Source organism: Orcinus orca, chromosome 16 (genome assembly GCF_937001465.1).
Source record: "Orcinus orca chromosome 16, mOrcOrc1.1, whole genome shotgun sequence".
Taxonomy (NCBI): Eukaryota; Metazoa; Chordata; class Mammalia; order Artiodactyla; family Delphinidae; genus Orcinus; species Orcinus orca.
In genome coordinates, this window is record NC_064574.1 from 18,608,189 (window position 1) to 18,626,841 (window position 18,653).

General features: G+C 49.6%; 1 protein-coding gene across 12 annotated transcripts in view; it reads left to right on the forward strand.

The window, feature by feature from the left end:
- The window catches only part of PTPRT (protein tyrosine phosphatase receptor type T), a 1,087,126-nt gene that overhangs the window by 1,036,116 nt on the left and 32,357 nt on the right, over positions 1 to 18,653 (forward strand). For 6 of the 12 annotated variants that reach the window (XM_049698694.1, XM_049698695.1, XM_049698696.1 and 3 more), the window contains 7 exons: positions 3,660 to 3,696; positions 5,053 to 5,150; positions 7,439 to 7,498; positions 8,202 to 8,318; positions 12,296 to 12,450; positions 15,855 to 15,990; positions 18,112 to 18,261. In XM_049698694.1, the coding sequence (XP_049554651.1) occupies positions 3,660 to 3,696; positions 5,053 to 5,150; positions 7,439 to 7,498; positions 8,202 to 8,318; positions 12,296 to 12,450; positions 15,855 to 15,990; positions 18,112 to 18,261 (753 nt within the window). The remainder of the gene's footprint in view (positions 1 to 3,659; positions 3,697 to 5,052; positions 5,151 to 7,438; positions 7,499 to 8,201; positions 8,319 to 12,295; positions 12,451 to 15,854; positions 15,991 to 18,111; positions 18,262 to 18,653) is intronic. The other 6 variants (XM_012534093.3, XM_049698700.1, XM_049698701.1 and 3 more) reach the window with 1 other exon arrangement.

The following is an 18,653-nucleotide window of genomic DNA, read 5'->3' on the forward strand; positions in this document are numbered from 1 at the left end:
CCAAGTCGTCTGACTCCCACAGTTGAAATGTGAATTTCTTGCTCAGAATTTCATCCCATTGACTTTGAAGTGTGTTAGAATCTTCCAGATCGCATGCATTTTGTCTTTTGCCTTTTGTCTGCCAATTAAGGCCTTAAGGGAATGCCCCAACCTCACCTCAGAGACATATTCATGCGTGTATGCCACCGACCAGTCTCTGCTGAAAACTATACCCAGCTCTGGGTGGCCTGTCCCATGGCCCAGAAGGAGAAAATATTAAAAAAAAAAAAAAAAAACTTGTTGCAACATACATTGTAAAGGTGATAACTGGGCATCTACCAATCCCTGCAGGGCTTAGGAGGAAGGAGGGCTCATTTGAAGTGCAGTGTGGGAAGCTGGGGCAAAGGGTACATGGAAGGGCCCGGAGAGGGACAACTGGAAATGAGGCTGGAGATGAGGATGGAGACAGGGGATTAGTCCCAAGCTAAGGCATTTGGACATCATTGTACAGGCAACGGGGAGCCACTGCAGGCTTTTAAGTAGGGAAACAACATAATCAGATGTACGCTGGGGAGTTCATTCTGGCAGGAAGCAGATGGACTCTGGGACTGCACTGGAGGCAGGGAGGCCAGCATGAGGCTATTGTCTTGGCCCAGATCAGGGAGGATGAAGACTGTAAGAAGGAATGATGTGGGGATGACAGAAGAGGATGGACTTGAGAAACGGCATCTTTCCACGCTGTAGGGTACTATTTTCTATTCCCAAGCCTACTCAAGAAGACTCCCATAGTCTAATTCTTCCTGTGAGCCTGGGAATCACTGTCCATCTTAACTCAAAGGAACAGAGAGCTCTTTGTGCCTCTCATCTTCCTTCCTACCCCTCACGGCTCAGAGAAGGGCTCAGTTACTACATTTATAGGCAGAGGAGGAAAGCAAAGGGGAGGGAAGGGCTTCCCATCTCAGGATCTCCGTGATGGCCAAAACAGACCTTTTAATCATGGTAGGCACTCAATGAATGCTTTCCAGATACACAACAAAATAATAATAATAGGAAAGACATATATGTTAAATCCTAGACTAGTGCCTGATACATAATAACTGTCATATATTAACTCACAACCCTAACAGCAAGGCTGTAATATAAATGCTGTTATCCCCATTTAACAGCAAAAATTAACTGAGGCACAAGGAGGTTAAGTAAACTGCCCCAGACCACACAGCCTAAAAGGGACAGAGCCAGGATTCACACCCAGGCAGTTTAAATTCAGAGTCCATGCATAAAACTACCATGCTATGCTGCCTTTCTTATTTTTTTTAATTTATTTTGTTGAAACGTAGTTGGTTTACAATGTTGTGTTAATTTCTGCTGAACAGCACAGTGATTCAGTTATATATATACATTCTTTGTCATATTCTTTTCCATTATAGTTTATCACAGGATATTGAATATAGTTCCCTGTGCTATACACTAGGACCTTGTTGTTTCTATATATACTTTATATATATATATATATATATAGTTTGCATCTGGTAATCCCAAACTCCCAATCCATCCCTCCCCACCCCCTCTCCCCCTTGGCAACCACAAGTCTGTCCTCTATGTCTGTGAGTCTGTTTCTGTTTCATAAATAAGTTCATTTGTGTCATATTTTAGATTCCACATGTAAGTAATATCATATGGTATTTGTCTCTCTCTTTCTGACTTACTTCACTCAGTATGATAATCTCTAGGTCCATCCATGTCACTGCAAATGGCATTATTTCATTCTTTTTATGGCCAAGTAGTATTCCATTGTATATATGTACCACATCTTCTCTATCCATTCATCTGTCAATGGACATTTAGGTTGTTTCCATGTGTTGGCTATTGTGAATTGTGCTGCTATGAACATAGGGTGCACGTATCTCTTGGAATTATAATTTTGTCCAGATATATGCCCAAGAGTGGGATTGCTGGATCATATGGCAACTCTAGTTTTTTTGAGGGACCTCCATACTGTTTTCCACAGTGGCTGCACCAATTTACATTCCCACTGACAGTGTAGGAGGGTTCCCTCTTGTCCACACCCTCGCCAGCATGTTACTTGGAGACTTTTGAATGATGGCCATCCTGACCAGCGTGAGGTGGTACCCCATTGTGGTTTTGATGTGCATTTCTCTAATAACTATATGCTGCCTTTCTGGTTGGTCTCTCAACAGCTTGTTTATTGGGCATTTGCTCTGAGATTCACACGGTGCTAGGCTCCACAGAAAATTTTTTTAAACTTAGGAGGCAGTGTGTGTCCTCAAGAAGCTGACAACCCCACTAAGAAGACAGGACCACGCAAACAGAGAGTTTAGGTGGGGCTGTTGATTCCTGGTGGTTAATCCAACAGTTGTAGCCATGACACTGGCCTTGGGTTGTTATTGACAGTCAACCCAGGTGTTACTAGAGTGTGCCAGGTAATTCTTACAAAGCACCTACTAAATATTTATGGAGCAAGTGGAAGTCGGAGGTAGAGAGATGTACAGGGGACTTAGAAATGAATCTTTGAATCAGAAAGTAGATCCAGAACTTCTGAGACACCATCATGTCTGTTTTTCCACGAACCGTGCAGATGACTTTTCTATTTGATTTCCTAAAGAAGAGGGTCTTGAGGCAGCTTATCCTCCTCAGCAGAACACAAAGACTCATCAGCAACGTTTAAGACAAAAATAGGTGTTCATCAGACTTTCGGACTTGTTTTCCCTGAGATTGTTAACTATAAAAGAAAGTGGAGTTTCAGGACTTTCCAACACCCTCTCCACCAACAGGCTCCATAAGTGGCATATATATATATTTTTGATTTATCCTTTCATTCGTGTATTTACTCATTCAATAAATACTAATTACGTTCAATGTTATGTACTAAGTGCAGATCTGTCTCCAAAACTTGAACTTCTACCCAATATGATATACTTCCTCTCTGTAGCAAAAAAGGGGACCCTCCATGTAGGACATGCCCAGACAAAAGAGAAGGTTGTCCTCAACCGTTCCCCAATGATTAGGATTATGGGGCACCAGAGTAACCACACATCAGAGCCCAGCAGGGCCTCCTGAAGACTCTGAAACGTACAGGGAAATCAGAAACTGATCTCTGAATCTGAAAGGGGCTGTATCAGTCTCTAGGGCACACCTACCTGGGGTCCCCCCGCCAAATGAAAGGAACTTCAGTTCCAAGCCCAGCCATGTAGCACAGAGAGGCAGTGTGACATCTTTTCCTAATTGTTACTGATGCGAGGAGCCAGCAAGGTGATTGTTTTCTTCTTTCAGGTGCCTTACGGGGTCTTGCACAGTGTTCTGCATGTAATCACGGCTCAGGAAAGACTTGGTGGTGGTTGATATCCCACAGAAACCTGAAAATTCCTTCTCCACCTTTTTCTGGGTGCACAGCCATAACTGATGGCCATCTGACTTTTGCTCCCAGTCCGTGGCTCCAAGGCAAGCCTGTACGGGCCCCTCACAAGGAACTATAATAATAGCTAACGTTTAGTGACGGACTAAGCATTTTACATGCATTATCTTATTTAATCTTTGCCACTGCCCTGGGAAATGTCTAATGCTAGTTTCATTTTGCTTATGAAGAGACCGAGCCTTGCAAAGGATAATCATTAGTACTGTGCTGTGTGTAAGCTTCACTGTACTTTTCTTTTGTCATGCAGGGGTACCATCGGCCTCGGCACTACATTGCTACTCAAGGTAAGTGCCCTCCTTTTCCTCTAAAGGGCCCTTGCCTTACACTGGAGGAGAGGAATGAGCTTCTACCAGCCAAGAAGTCATATGGGAGCAGGGCTGGAGAGCCTCCCGAGGTCTCGAGGTTGTTCATTTGTTTGGGAAGGAAGGAGGTGACAAGTTCAGCTATGGGGGGAGGGACGTAAGGGAGAGAGGAAGGAGGTGTCACTAGGAAATGGTCAAGAGAGATGGGCCCTGGACCAAAAGCATCGGCCTCAGGCATGTGCCGTCAATATCCACCATTCGGACCTGGAGCTCGCGGTGCCTTATCTCCTCGATGGGCGTGTGCACGGGAGAGAGAGGCAGCCGACCTCCTAGAAAGCAACTTACCAGGATGTTATCAGAAGACTTAAAAATGACTATACCTCTCAAACTGTGCTGGGAGGAAATCCTGTGGATGATTATATATATGTGGACAGTGACACATATAATAAGATACCCTTCACAGTGTTATCTAATAGGAAAAAAAGTGAAAAATCTTAAATGCCCATCAATTGGTAGATTGGTTCAAGTGTGACACTTCCATATTATGGAAAATTATGCAGCTATGAAAAATGTCATGGCAGGTAAGAGTTTTTAAGGGCATGGGAGAATACATATAATAGATATAACACTTATTATAGCAAATACAATATATATACACACATATATATATGTATAGAAAAATGGCATTCAAAATTTTGTATCAGATACACTTATTACTCTTGTAATTTTAAAAACAATGGAGGCCCAGGACATTGAAAGAGAAATTTCCAAGGAAATTTCTTTGGACTCTCAGATTCTGTGTCCCATTTCTTGTCTGTTTTTCTTCCCTCCTTTCTGTCCAGGCTCCAGACAAATGCATTTGTCAAGCTCAGAATCGGGCATCTTCTGTCTGTGCTCTCAGCATCTGACTCCTGGCAGCTCCTCTCCCCTCCCACCCCACCCCCACCCCAATTTCCTTCCCATCTCTCACTGAGGTTCTGGAGCCCAATTTTTGAAAACTCCCTTAAGCTATGTCATTAACCCCTAATATAAGGTGATGGGTTGGCGGGAAAGTGGGGCTGGTGGCAAGGGTCTGAGCAGGAGGGTGACGAAGAGGAGAATCTGCGGGCATTTCCAGGGGACGCTGCAGACCCTGCTAGCTGGAGTGTGGCTTTTCTCGTGCACACTCTGACCTCACACGCTTCAGTCCCCAGTCTCCGCTACTTGTGTCCCAATAGGAATCGCTGACCTCCCTCTTACTCACCCATCCGGAGCCTTGACCGACCAGCCGGGAGGGACAAGCCTCTTGTCTGCTTCCTTGCCATTGCAGTCTGACCCTGACACCTTCTCTGTTGGCAGGTCCCATGCAGGAGACCGTAAAGGACTTCTGGAGGATGATCTGGCAGGAGAACTCGGCCAGCATCGTCATGGTCACAAACCTCGTGGAAGTGGGCAGGGTAAGCCCCTCCCATGGGTACCGGGATGGAGTTTGCTGGCTGGCATTCCACTGCCCAGCATCTCTCTGTGCCAAGTGCCTCCCGTTCCACATTTCACCCTCACGGCACCCTATGCGGGAGAAGTCCTCCCTCCTGTTCATAGTCGAGGAACATCTTTTCCCTTCAAAACCCTCTCGCCCCTTTCTCCACCCTCACTGTCCGCTGATGACGTCATCTCATAGACTTTGAGGGAATTACAGCCATCAGACGTGAATGTTCATCTTCACACCGCAAAGCTGCATCCTACTTGTGTCTACAGCCATCTTCTCATTCTTCTCCTCTATTATCAGGCTGAACCATAAGACATGGCTGTTTTTGTTGACCCCAAATGGTAGAATATCATCTGTTTCTTATGGTGCAGCCTAATGCGATAGGAGAAGTGACTCTTGCCCTTTCAAAGGCAATTCCTAGTGCCTTGAATCACAGATTCCGCTCAAGAATGTCTCATTCTCCCCCTCTCGCTTGGAAAGTAATTCTCTTTCCCATTGCTAGATTATTTCCCTCAGCATACAGACATCCTGAGTACCTTCCCCCTTAAAAGTATAAAGCAGGCAAAACGAAACTGCTGCTCCTGTCCCTGCTTTTCTGCCAGACCCTGAAATCTCACACACAGGCTCTGCTACTTCACTCCCGTTCTCTTCCACCCACTGCAGTGTAGCTGCTCCCTCCATCCCACCCACAGTGATTCGTCAGTATCCCCAGCATCCTTCATGTTGACAAATCCAATAGCCATTTCTCTCTTCTCATTGTACTCAACCTCTCAGCAGCATCTGACCCTTTGTTCCTCGAAACCTTGACATTCTTCAGGGTTTAGACCTTGGTCTCTCACTCTGCTCTGTCTCGACTCTCTCCTGTGTGCTCCTTAGCTACTCCTGGGGCTTAGAAATGGGACTCTCTTCCCAGCTTTTGCTTTCGCCTACTTGGTAAACCGTGGCATGTGGGTGGGTGGGTGCTGGGTGCACAGACGCTAGAATCAAGAGGGCCTCTCTGCTTACCACATGAGCTAACTAAAGACAGGGCAGGTAAGTTTTTCTTCTGGCAAGAACCAGATAATCCATTAAAATGAAGAGTCCTGGCCTCCAAGATAATGGGAAGGGGGAGAATCCGGGCTGTCAGTCATGATTCAGCAAAGGGCTTTGGACATCTCGTGGCCTAACAGGAATTGAGGGCCAGAAGAGACTTTGTCCTTGAGCCCACTCTTATTTAGTCCATTGCCCAGTTTTACAGATGAGGAAACAGACCCAAAGGAGTGGAGTGAATGCCCTGAAGTCCCCCGGCCACGATCCCTGACTCCTGTCTCTCGTTCTCGTGGTCACGGTACCCCTACTCAAGACTGCGCCCCAGGGACTCAGGCCCAGGGAGCAGCTACTGTGGACAAAATGTCCAGCCCAGGATTTAAGAATTCAGAGGCACATTCCAGCCTGTTCTAGAACACGTCCCCCCCACTGGAGACAGATTCCCTTGATTGTGAGTCTAATTCGAATTGGGACAGGGGACAGGAGAGCAATTTCTTCATGAAACTCCTGCTAGGAGCGAAGCTCTGTGCCAGGCACTGTTGTGCACTATGCATTACTTCACTTTACCTCACAGCAGTTGTACAAGGCGATGTTCCTGGTAATTATTCAGAGGGCCTGGCTTTGCATCCTAGCTCCATCCCTTACTGACAGTTGACCTTGGGCAATTTTCTTAGCCCCCCTGTGCTTCTCATTCCTCATCTGTAAAATGGGGCTAATAATAATATCTACATCATCAGGGTGTGATGATAAGTAATAATTCAAGTAATCCGTGTAAAGTATTTGTAGAACACTTAGCAAGGAGAGCTGGACGCTGTAAGCAGTTAGTAAGTGTTAGCGATCGTTATTCCTAGGAAGCTGAGGCTCAGAGAGGTTTCAGTACTTTCTGGAAGCTTCTCAGCTACAGCGTTAGAACGAAGCAATGCATCCGTTTGCCTCCAAACCCTGTTGCACTAAATCAGCATTTCCCTAAGTGGGTTCCACGGGATGCTCGTCTGCATGATGCTTAGCGAACAGGGGGTTCCATGGTTAAATACGTTTGGGAAATGCTGTGTACTCTTTGCCCCTTTCGGAGAGTCGAAAAGCACATTAGCGTTAGCACGTGAACGAGCCGAGCAGTCCTGTAGCGAAGTGGCCTATTTAACTTTGTTTAATCCAGCATTTCCCAAACTCATTTGACCACAAAACCTTTTTTTGTTTGTTTTTGTTTCTTGTTTTTTACCTAACACCTATCAGCACCCAGCGGGACACACTGTGGGAAATGCCACTCTAAGCCGCTCGGCGTCCCCCGGAATGGTAATACTTTTGTTCTTTTACGGGGAAAGCGATCTCTTTTTCCTCCTGCGGCATGTGACTCAGAACCAGGTGTGGGAGTGGCTTGTTCATGGCCTCTGCACCCACCCCCGGGGCAGAGAGCCGTTGCAAACGTCTTCCTTTTGAGCCCAGCACCTTCCTTCCTTTTCCCAGCCACGAGCCTTTCTCCTTCCAGCCCCCTCGTAATATTAATGACCCTCTCCCCGCCATGTCTGCTTCCACCTCCTCACTATTCCCACCTTTTATTCTCATCTCTGCTCTGCTGATACTACTCAGCTGCCCCAGCCTATCGCAGAAAAAGAGGACTCAGCCAGAGGTAGAAAACTGGCCACGTGACCTTGGACAAGTCACCAAACCTCCCGACTTGAGTATGATGTTCATCTGTACAGTGGGGAGATCACCACCTCCTATCTCACCCAGATCTAGTTGATCTCTTAGTGTGGGAATGGATTTGAAAAGTACCAGGAGCTCTGCCAAAGAAGGTACCACCGTTATCCCCCGCGGCTCCAGTTCCTCTAGGAGTGAGCTGGTCCCTGTGTATTTTACCCTCCCCGGCCAGCTGAGAATGCCTTGACTGAAAGTCCACCAAGGTCGCCCTTGAGTTTATTCGGACGGGAAGCCAGATGAGATGGCCACACACGCTCAGCCGCCCACTCACTCGTACCGTCCCTGTCCTTGCCCGCAGGTGAAGTGTGTGCGATACTGGCCGGATGACATGGAGGTCTACGGAGACATTAAAGTCACCCTGATCGAAACAGAGCCCCTGGCAGAGTACATCATCCGCACCTTCACAGTCCAGAAGGTAAGCTTCCCTGCGGCCGCGTGCAGCCTGCCCTCCAGGCACGCCGGCTTGTTTGTTCATCCAGGACGTGGCAGCGACCAAGGGGCTGCTCTGTACCCACCCTGCACCAATGAGAGATCGGCAATCAGCTTGGACGTGGACCCTGCTCCAAAGGACCCCGCGTCTAGCAGGAGGGACAAATAGAATTCGCCAGACAAATAGCATAATGACATATGGTAATAAAAGCCACAGAGGAAACATGCCAAGCTGGGGAGACAGAAATCCACGGGAGGATGGGGTGATCAGAGAGGACCTCCAGGAGGAGGAGGCATTTAAGCAGACAGTGAAGGATGAGAAAGAGCCAGCCAAGGGAAGAGCAGGAGGAATATTATCCCAGGAAGAGGGAAAGAACCATGCAGAGTCTGGAGGGGAAAGAAGATCTTGACATGTTCTAGGCCTGTGGTTCTCAGCTGGGGGTGACTGTCCCACAGGGACATTTACCAGTGTCTAGACAGTTGTCAAAACCATAGCTGCCATTTTCTAAAAGTAACATCATTAATGAACCAAGTGGCCACAGGCCTGAGGATGCAAAAACACCAGGGACTTCGGTGCTCTGAGCACTGTGCCCTTGGGGATTGACAGGTCCTTGTGAGTGCCAAAGCAGGTACATGCATGGTGCCCTTCCTGCATGCACGGTGCTGGCAGGACACACTGTTTGCTCCCAACACTGCCCCCTCCAACCCCTGGGCTCCTAAAGGCCCGTATCTGCAGACTCAGATGAAGAGCCAGGAGGGAAGGACGCCCCTCAGCTACAAGGTACATTGCTGTGATCTTAGGCTGGGTTCCTTAGAAGCAGAGCCTGAGACAAGGTTTCCCTTATACGTGGTGTATCAAGGGAGCGCTCCCAGAGAAACTTGTAAGACCACAAGAGAAGCTGGAGAGGAAAGAGGAAGGGGCAGGGCAAGTTCAGAGTCTCAGGCAAAGTCTAGCCTAGGCCTGACCCATGGGGGCCTCTGGAGCGTAAACACACCGCAGAGGTGCCCGCTTGCTGTACTCAGTCCACTGACTGGCTGCGGACCAGCCGCTGCGGGGTAACCTCCAGGGTGGGCTCCTGTCGGCTGAGAGCATGTCTCCAGAAAAGGGGGCACGTGTGAGTCACTAGCAGCCGGCGCTCCTGCAGCTGAGGCCTGGAACATAGCGCCACGAACACCAGCCTCAGCTCCCATACTTGGCGGTTGGTGCTGGGCATGAGCTGGGTGACTGGGGACCCAGACTCTGAGCCAAGGGGAGGCCTTGGGGAACTGCAGCCCACCCAGTGTGTTGAGGAGTCGTCGTCGTTTCTCCGGCTGTCTTTTTGTCTTTCTTTCAATCACCAGGGAAGCTATTACCCATAGGAAGACACCCTTCAAGGTCTCCACAGGCCTCGGAGGATTAACTCAACTTAGCCAGCCTCTCCACAGGTGCTCAGCAAACACTGCCTGGGTTATCAGCTCAGAATCAGTTCCTGGGGACCCAGAAATAATAAACAGGAAGCGTTGTCTGTCCCTTGAAGAGAACACAGTCCCACCAGGAAGAGAGGACCCTTGATAAACAGTTGCAGTGCAGGTGGTGTGGGCTTGAACGAGGGCTTCCAGGGGCTGAGCTGATTTGGAGGGTGGGGTGAAAAACTCTGAGTATTCTCGAAGCTGTTTTATCTTCTACTTCAGTTCTTCTGTCAGCGCTTTAACCCCAGCCTTTGTTCACTCCTGCCCAGACCCTGCAGCTGCCTCCTGATGGCTTCTGTCTCTAGTCTTGCCCACAGTCTTAGTTTAGGTTTCTAGGAAGCAGAGCCTGAGGTAGGGATTTGGGTGCCCTTGATGATGTGTTGAGGAAGAACCCAGGGGAGAAGGGGGGTGAGGGAGGCAGTACAGGGCGGGGAAGGAGCTGAGCAAGGATGTGGCCTGGTCCCACAGGGATATCTGGGGCATGAGTTACACCACAGAGTTGGGCCCATCTTGAGGCAAAGGGTTCTTTGGCACATCCATGAGAGTAACCCATTATCCTGGTTTGCCCAGGACCACCCTGGCTTTAGCACTGAAAATCCCATGTCCTGGGAAACCCCTCAGCCCTGGGCAAACTGACAAAATCGGTTGGTCACTGAATGCCAGCTGCCCATCCCCCACTCCCAAAGGAGGTGGTTCCTGTTCAGCTGAGAGCAACTCTCTGAAGAAGGGGTAATTTTTAGCTGTCCACAGCCAAGGTCAGAGTAGCTGGGGATGGGTGCACTGGCCCAGGAAAGGGGACCTGGCGCCCTCTACACAGCCCACCAACACCCCCCCCCAAATCCTTCCTCCACGTAGCGGCTAGTGTGATCCTTCCAAGACGCCCATCTGGTGATGCGTTTCCTCTTCTGTGCAACTATCTGGGCAGCCTCCCTATAGCTCCCCGATGACTCTGGGATAAACCCCAAAGGCCTTAAAGTGGGATACAAAGCCTTGCAGCATTCAGTACCCGCCCAGCCTCCCCGCCGCCCCCCCCCCCCCCCGGCCCCCGGGCCCCATCCCGCTGTCGTCATTGCCTGTCTTCCACTCTTCTCTGGAATTGCCCTGGGCTGTTTGTGATTCTGTTCACATACTCTGCTAAATCCTGTCCCCAGGGCTTTGCCCCAACTGCCTCTCTGCCTAGGAATCCCTCCATCCTTCCACTAGGTAATACTTAGCCTCAGTGTATCATACGATTAGGAGGACAGACTGTGGAGCCAGACAGCTAGGCTTTAGACTGTAACTTTACAACTTACTAGTTGTGTGACCTTGGGCATGTTCCTCAGCCTTGCTTAGCCTCACTTTCCTTATCCCTAAAATGGAGATGATAATATGAAGATTGATATGGGATTAAATTAATACATTGAAGAAGTCAGAAGAGTGACAGGCACATAGTCGATGCTTAATAAACGTTAGCTATTATTTTCATTATTAATATGTTTCAAGACTCAGATCAGGCATCCCCTCCTTCAGGAAGCCTTCTCTGATTTCTCCTCTCCCTAATGGGATTAGCTGACACTCCTTTATGCACTTTAATGGAATTAAAGGTCCACTTAGGGGCCTGCCTCCCCCACTGGACCATGAGCTGTTCCAGGGACAGGGACTTGGCCTTTATTTCCACCTTCCTAGTGCCTAGCACAAGGCTAGGCACAGGTAACCCTCGGTGAATATCTTTTAACTGAAAAAATGAACCATCGAACACTCTTCCTATTCAGCGCCTCTAATATCTGCAGGAGATTGCTAGGTAGAGAAAGGTAGGTAGGGGCCATGCATAAGCAAAGGCTCAGAGGCATAACCTGACCATAGACTAGTCAAGAACTGCCATTTGGCCTGGAGCATGTCTATGTGGAGGGTGCGGGGAGGGGAAGGGGAACGATGGGAGCTCCAGGCCCCACCACCCCCGTCAGTCAGAGAAGCTCTGCTTTTGTTTGTTTCATATTTTATCATTCTAAATGAGAATCTAATTAATAAAGAAGTCTGCCTTTTTAATTTTGAAAGTCCTGGAGAGTATCATAGACCAGACTGGAGAACTGAAGGACACCAGTCCTCAATCAGTGAAAGGCCTTGTATTCCCCTGGAAACAACTCGAACTTGGAGTTGAAGTCTAACATTTTTCTGAATCTGTTCTGCTGAATATAAGTCCTATAAAAACACTTACCAAAAGAGGGTCCCCTGGGCAAACAGTGTGAATGTTATAAGCCCCCTTGGGAATTCAGTGTGTATGTTAGCACAGTAAAGGCTCTGAGAAGTCCTGCAGTAGAACCATCAGTTTCACTTTATTTACTTCCGAAGTTCCCAGATGTAAGAGATGCAGAATCACTCTGCGCAGCAACACCTATTAACCCTTTGAGGGCCTTGCCCTCCCTGACAGCAGGGAAGCTGGACCCTAAGTCCTCATGGCCTCGTGGCTCCCCATGGGTACTGGGCAGGGTGGCTGGGGGCAGCAGCTGGAGGAACAGAGGGCTGTTCTCTCCTCAGAAAGGCTACCATGAGATCCGGGAGCTCCGCCTCTTCCACTTCACCAGCTGGCCCGACCACGGCGTCCCCTGCTATGCCACCGGCCTCCTCGGCTTTGTCCGCCAGGTCAAGTTCCTCAATCCCCCAGAAGCTGGGCCCATAGTGGTCCACTGCAGGTAAGTGAAAGGCTCCGCCCTAAACAAGGAGGCCTTTGCAGCTCTGCTCTCTTGGTGAGGGGGTACTCTCTTGTCCAGTGGCCTTTATTCTTTGCCTGTGTCCCCTCTTCCCAGCCCTTTCTGATGAGACCAGGGTCCTAAGTCTAACAACAATAATACTAATAGTAGCAGTAGCAGTTGTTATTATTGCTGTTGCCCTGAAACAGTAAAGACCCTGAGGACGTGCGCTTGGCACTGACAGCGTCTGCTACACATGCACTTCACCTGCATTACTTCATTTACTTCTCCCCCAACCTTGAGAGGTGGCCGTTATTGTCATTCCCATTTTACAGATGAGAAAACCGAGGCGCTAAGAAGGTAGATACTGTGCTTGGGTCACACAGGTGTGAAATGGCAGAGCCAGGATATTTAACATGATTTTCTCCAGACGCTCGCCCTTGGCGTGGCGGCAGTGTGCCCCCGTGGAAGTGTGCTTCTCTTCATTTCTCTTATTTTAAACATCAATTGCTGGCCTGCGGGGTCCTTTGTAGAGAGTAAATGGACAGTGTCAGGTTTTAGCTTATTATGGAGAAGGGATATTTTCAGCTCTGACCCAGAAAGTCACATTGGGAGTGATGAGCACATCCTGGAATCCTCCTAAACGGAGATGAAGTATCATGTCAAGGGCATTAGGAATTGGAGGAGGGTGGATGTCCAGATCTGAAGGCCAACTAGCATGCTCGCTTCCTCCCCTGCCAGCGCCTCTCTTTTCCAGTGTGACCTTGGGCCTGGTCCATCTTTTCAGACCCCGCATGCTCTTAACTGCAGGTTATCTCTGCCCTGGCAGTGTCCACGTCAGGCAAGGTCTTGAGCCAAGTCAAGGAGAGACACCATAAGCTGTAGGTGTCTCAGAGCCACCCCTTTCTCACACAGCACCCATCTACCTTCGCCACAACAGCGAGGTGTGAACTAGAAAGCCCATTTCACGGATGAGTCCATTGAAGATTAGGAGGCCATACGGATCGCCCCGTGGGCTCTCTAAGCATTCCGCATATAGTCTCTGCTTTACATCTCATGACAATTCGAGGACAATAAAATGTTCACCCCAAGTCCCATATCCCAGAGAGCAGCCAGAGCAGGGGTAAGGAAGAAAGGGAGATAATGGCAAGCATTTATCAGGCCCTCCTAGCATGACGCCCCTGTGTCTGTGTCTCAGTACCAAGTCACCCTGACACACCTGAGCAGAGTGGTGCCCCCTCCTGAGGCTGTCCTGAAGATTAAGTGGGTTGGCCAACATATACTAGGTACCTAAGAGAATTCCAGACATATAGTAAGCACTTAAAAATATCATATACTGTTCTCTGCCTCTCGATGCTGTCCCTCTCCCCAGACTGTTAATCCTTCAGGACAGGAACCATGTCTGACTTATCTTCACATCCCCACTCCCGAGCCCAGCATCTAGTGCTCAATAAACATCTGGTGACTACAGGTAGCAAACATTTATAATAGATGGCCACGTAACCAGGCACAGGGCTAAGCAATTGATGAGCATTGTGCTTTTTCAGCATAATTTCATGCAATTCACGTGTACTGTGCTATTAATGCTATTATCATCAGCCTCATTTTATGGAAGAGGGTATTGAAACCCAGAGAGATTGAGTCATTCACCCAAGGTCACACAGCTAGTCAGTGGTCGAGCCAGGGTTTGATCCCAGGGGTCTGACCCCAAATGGCGTGTGCTTAATTGCTCTGTGAGGCTGAAATAAACGGATCAATCCTCCCAAGAACCCTGTAGGGAAGAGTGTCATGTGTGAGAAAACTGAGGCTCACAGACGCCAGGCAGCTTGTCCACTAGTGGTGGATCCAAGATTCAAAATCAAGTCGGGCTGCTGCTTTCTCCTAAAACAGGTCGAGGATGAGACTTGGGAGAAGACGTGGACGAGTGGCTCTTTGGGTTCCCTCCTAGACCCTGAGGCCCAGCCTGATTGGGGGTCCCTTCTGGGGGTTTTGATTTGGGGGGAGGCATTCTGGGGCAAGTACAAGGCAGATTTTACTCAATTCAAACCATGAAATTTTACCAAGATCAAAGACTTGCCAGATGATGGAGGATGGATTTCCAAGGGTTTACTCTCCAGACCATTGTGGGTGTCGGTTGGTCCACCGCCTGTCCTCCTTGGATTTATGGTCATTCAACATTGCTTTCTTTCCTGGTCCATCGCCCTTCCTCTTTTCGTTTCCTTTTATTTTCGCATTGTCAAGCAAAGACACTTGTTTCCGTGAGGGAAATGAAAACGCAGTGGAGATGGGCCTCCTGGCAGTCTGGCCTTCACTTCCAAAACTATATGCATTTAAAGCAAATGCCCTATTTGTCTCTCGTTCGGTGCTATGATTTTGGAACCCACTGATCTGGGAAGGTCTGGCCATGGCCCATGGGGTCTCATTGAGTTCTTTTGCTATTTTGTACTTGGCCTGAGATTTTCTGAAAGGAAGCCACCAGTGGTCAGAGTCGAGTATGTATCAGGGGCCTTGATTCCGGAGCCGGGTCTCAGGACCGTCGGCTGCTCTGGTTTACTGATGCTGCTGCCTCATGATCCTGGAAAAGCAGGTGCACGTGGAGACAAACCCAAGGCTTTGGACATGGTGCTCAGGACTCACTCTCTGTGAGTCCGTTGGGACAGCTCAGAGGACCTGGTTTCTGCCGTCTCAGTTACCTCCTCTGATCTCTCTTGTCTCTCCCTCCTTGCTTCCATCCATCAACCCATTCACTGAAGAAGACAGAAGGAAGGGAGAGATGGAGGGAGGGAAGTGGGGTGGGGAAGACACGTTTCTAGGCATTTCCAGGGTGCCCGGCATATGTAGGTGGATTCTCTTTACCCATCAGATGAGCAAACTGCATGCATCCGTGTTGTCTAAGCGTACATTATCTTATTAAGAGAGGAAGTGTAGGAGCACAAGCTCTGGAGCCAGACTGCCTGGGGGAAAGTCCCAGCTCCACCACTTGCCAGCTGTGTGACCTTGGGCAAGGTCAGCACTCTGTGCCTCCGTTTTCTCACTGTGTAATAGGGTGAGAAACTTCCTAATAACCTCATAAGAGAATGAACAGGTAACACTGCAGAAGCAGTTAGAACAATGTCTGGAACGTTGTCACAGCTAAATAAGTGTTTGTTAAATGAGTACAACAAAAATAAGCCAGTCCTGATGAAATAGCCCCCAAAGGCAAGCATTACTCTCCCATTTTACAAAAGAGAAGACTGAGGTTCTAAGTTTAGTCACTAGCTTAGGATCTCCTGGCAGGACTGGGGTCAGACCTCTGCAGTGTACTGCCTCTCTGCAGGGTCCTCAGGGACAGGGCTGAATGGGAGGGGCCTCCCCAGGGCTGCTCCCACCCCAAGGTCCCTAACATGGACCACCGTCCTCTCTTCCAGTGCTGGTGCCGGGAGGACTGGCTGCTTCATCGCCATCGACACCATGCTTGACATGGCCGAGAATGAAGGGGTGGTGGACATCTTCAACTGCGTGCGTGAGCTCCGGGCCCAGAGGGTCAACCTGGTGCAGACGGAGGTGAGTCCTGGGGTGTCAGTTGGCCAAGGAGGAGCATGGTGGGACAGAAAGGCCCACGGGTGGAGGCCTCCTACAGAAAGAGGCCTGGGCGTGGGAGAAATGGGAGGGAATGGATACATGGCTTGCTATGGTGAGATCATCGTAGAAGCTAGGATGCCCCTGCCAACCCTGAGGTCCCCCAGTGCAAGGCCTCCTACCAGGGAGGAACGTGGTGCTGTGTGCCGCATCTCTGAGGGCATCTAAGCAGCAACTGAATGGCAACTTTCAGGTATTCTTTGAATGGTGTCCTTGCCTTGGGTGAAGGAGAAGAGAGAGATAGGGAAGGATTGGCATTGATTGAATGCCTGCTGTGTGCCAAGCATCGCTTCAGGCACTGCAGGAATGGCTTACTCAGTGAAGTTACTGAGTTCCTGAGCTAGGCGCAGGGGATTCCAAGAGAGATAACTCATCACTCCTGGCCTCAAGTGAGAAGCAGACCTCCAGGCACTGCTCTGTCCAGTTGGAGAGCCCAAGATCCGAGGGACATGGGAGGGGTTCATCTTTATTCTTGAGTACCTACTATGTGCCAGGCGTCACTCCAGGTCTTTTGTATTCAGGGTATTGTTTCTACTCCTTACAACAACCCTATGGGGGAGCTCCTGCTAGTGCCCCCATTTTATAGGTGAGGAAACTGAGAAATGGTGTCCCCAAAGCCTCATAGAGCCAGACAGTGGTAGAACTTGGGTCCATGTGACCCCACGTCCCACGTGCTTTCCCCTGAACCACACTGTCTCACAAGGAAGCCTTTTCTGCCTCTCCTACGCCTGGAAGCCATGGTTTGCTACTCCTATAACGAGCCCATCTTCTGGTTCTAGTGAGGCTGTAGGTGCCCGGGCAGCGGAGCTGGGGCAGATAAAGAGCTGTATCCATCATCAGCCCTGCAAAGAGATACCACCCAAGGCTTTGGGCCTGGCCAGTCACTGCGGGCTCTGCAGGCAGTTCCCTCACTTACAGGCTCACACACCTGGGACCCTGCTCCAGGCTCCAAGCCAACTCCCACAGGCCGGTCTGCAGGCTTCTTGGTGAGGCTGCTACAGCTGAGAGGCTGCCTTGTCTGTTCCTGGGCTCATGCATGTGGAAGGCAGGCTCACTGCCTGGCGTTATGCACATCGTGGTCCTTGCTCTCTGGTGGGGGAGATAGGCGTTCAAATAGATCACCACAATGCCTCTAGATAAACATTTTATATAAAGAGATGGGCCAAGTTCTGCAGGAGAATAGTCGCTCAACAGACGTTTGTTAATGAGTGACTGGAACAGCAACAACTCCTGCCTGGTGGATTTGGAGAAGACTCTCCCAAGGGAATGAGACATTGAAGGCGTAGAGAAGGCGGGGATGGTGTCCAGGACGAGAGCGGCAAAGAGCTGGGATGGCGGAGGGGGTGATGCACGCTTCAGGAGCAGAGCCTGAGACAAGGAGTCGAGGGCAAGTGGTTTCCTTGGTTGGAACAAATGGCTGTGTCCCGAGACACACTGGTTGGCAAGTGGGGAAATGAGAGAGGGGACGGAAGGAAGTCAAGCCTGTCGACACTGTGAAAGTATTTTACAGGCTGTTTGACACAGTGGACGGCTGGAGCCCAGTCCTGCCGGGGGAGCTCTGAGATGGTGTGGAGTGTCTTCCAGATTTCCCACCCGAGAGAGGGAACGTAGGCATTTATCCCCAGGTCTCCATCTGGCATTGCTTGAGGCCTCCTTCCCACGGCATTAACTCTTTGGCCCTGCTGGGGATGAAGGCCCTCAGCCTGAATCTCAGGGATTTGCAGTAAGCAGCCTTCAGCAGTGAAAGGTGAAAGCTGACAGGCCATGGGCAGGACACCACGGGCACCTGCTACCACATGTCCAGGAGTTTCTAATTTTTATCAGTGACTCTGCTGTTCAGTCTTACATAGGGAGCAAAACTCAGCACAGCTCAGACAGTCACCCAGAAACACGGCAACTCGGCCCTTCGGGTTATAGGATAGAAAGCAGTGATTCTGCAACATGAATCATGCCCATCCTTCACAGCCACAGGCTGAAATGTGGACAAGAAACTCCCGGCCACCCTTCTTACCCAGCACCCCGTTCCCTCTCGCCTCGGCTCTGCAGGAGCAGTATGTGTTTGTGCACGACGCCATCCTGGAAGCGTGTCTCTGCGGCAACACGGCCATCCCGGTATGCGAGTTCCGCTCTCTCTACTACAATATCAGCAGGCTGGACCCCCAGACCAACTCCAGCCAAATCAAAGACGAATTTCAGGTACGAGCACATCCCAGACTTCGTGACCCAGCCAACTTCAGTGCCACTGAGCCACTGAGCACAGCCCTGGGGCTTTCCTTGCAAGAATGGCTATGTATATATCCTTCCAGTGTCTGCAGCTCCAGACGGCTGAGAAGGAATTCCAGAACAGAAAATGCACACCACGAGCAACTGCTCACCAATCAGTGACTGCTGACACTTGTTTTTTTTAACTATGAATATGTTTTGGAACCGAGGTTTTATTTAATTCTAGTCCAGGTTGTATGTGGAGACAAGTTTATAGACACAGGTGTGAATTTCAAGCGCCTCGATCCCTGCAGGGACTCGGGTCTTCTCAGTATTTCTGTACAATTGGAGTGTGTCCTAGATCCTCACAATTCAAGGTGGGGTCT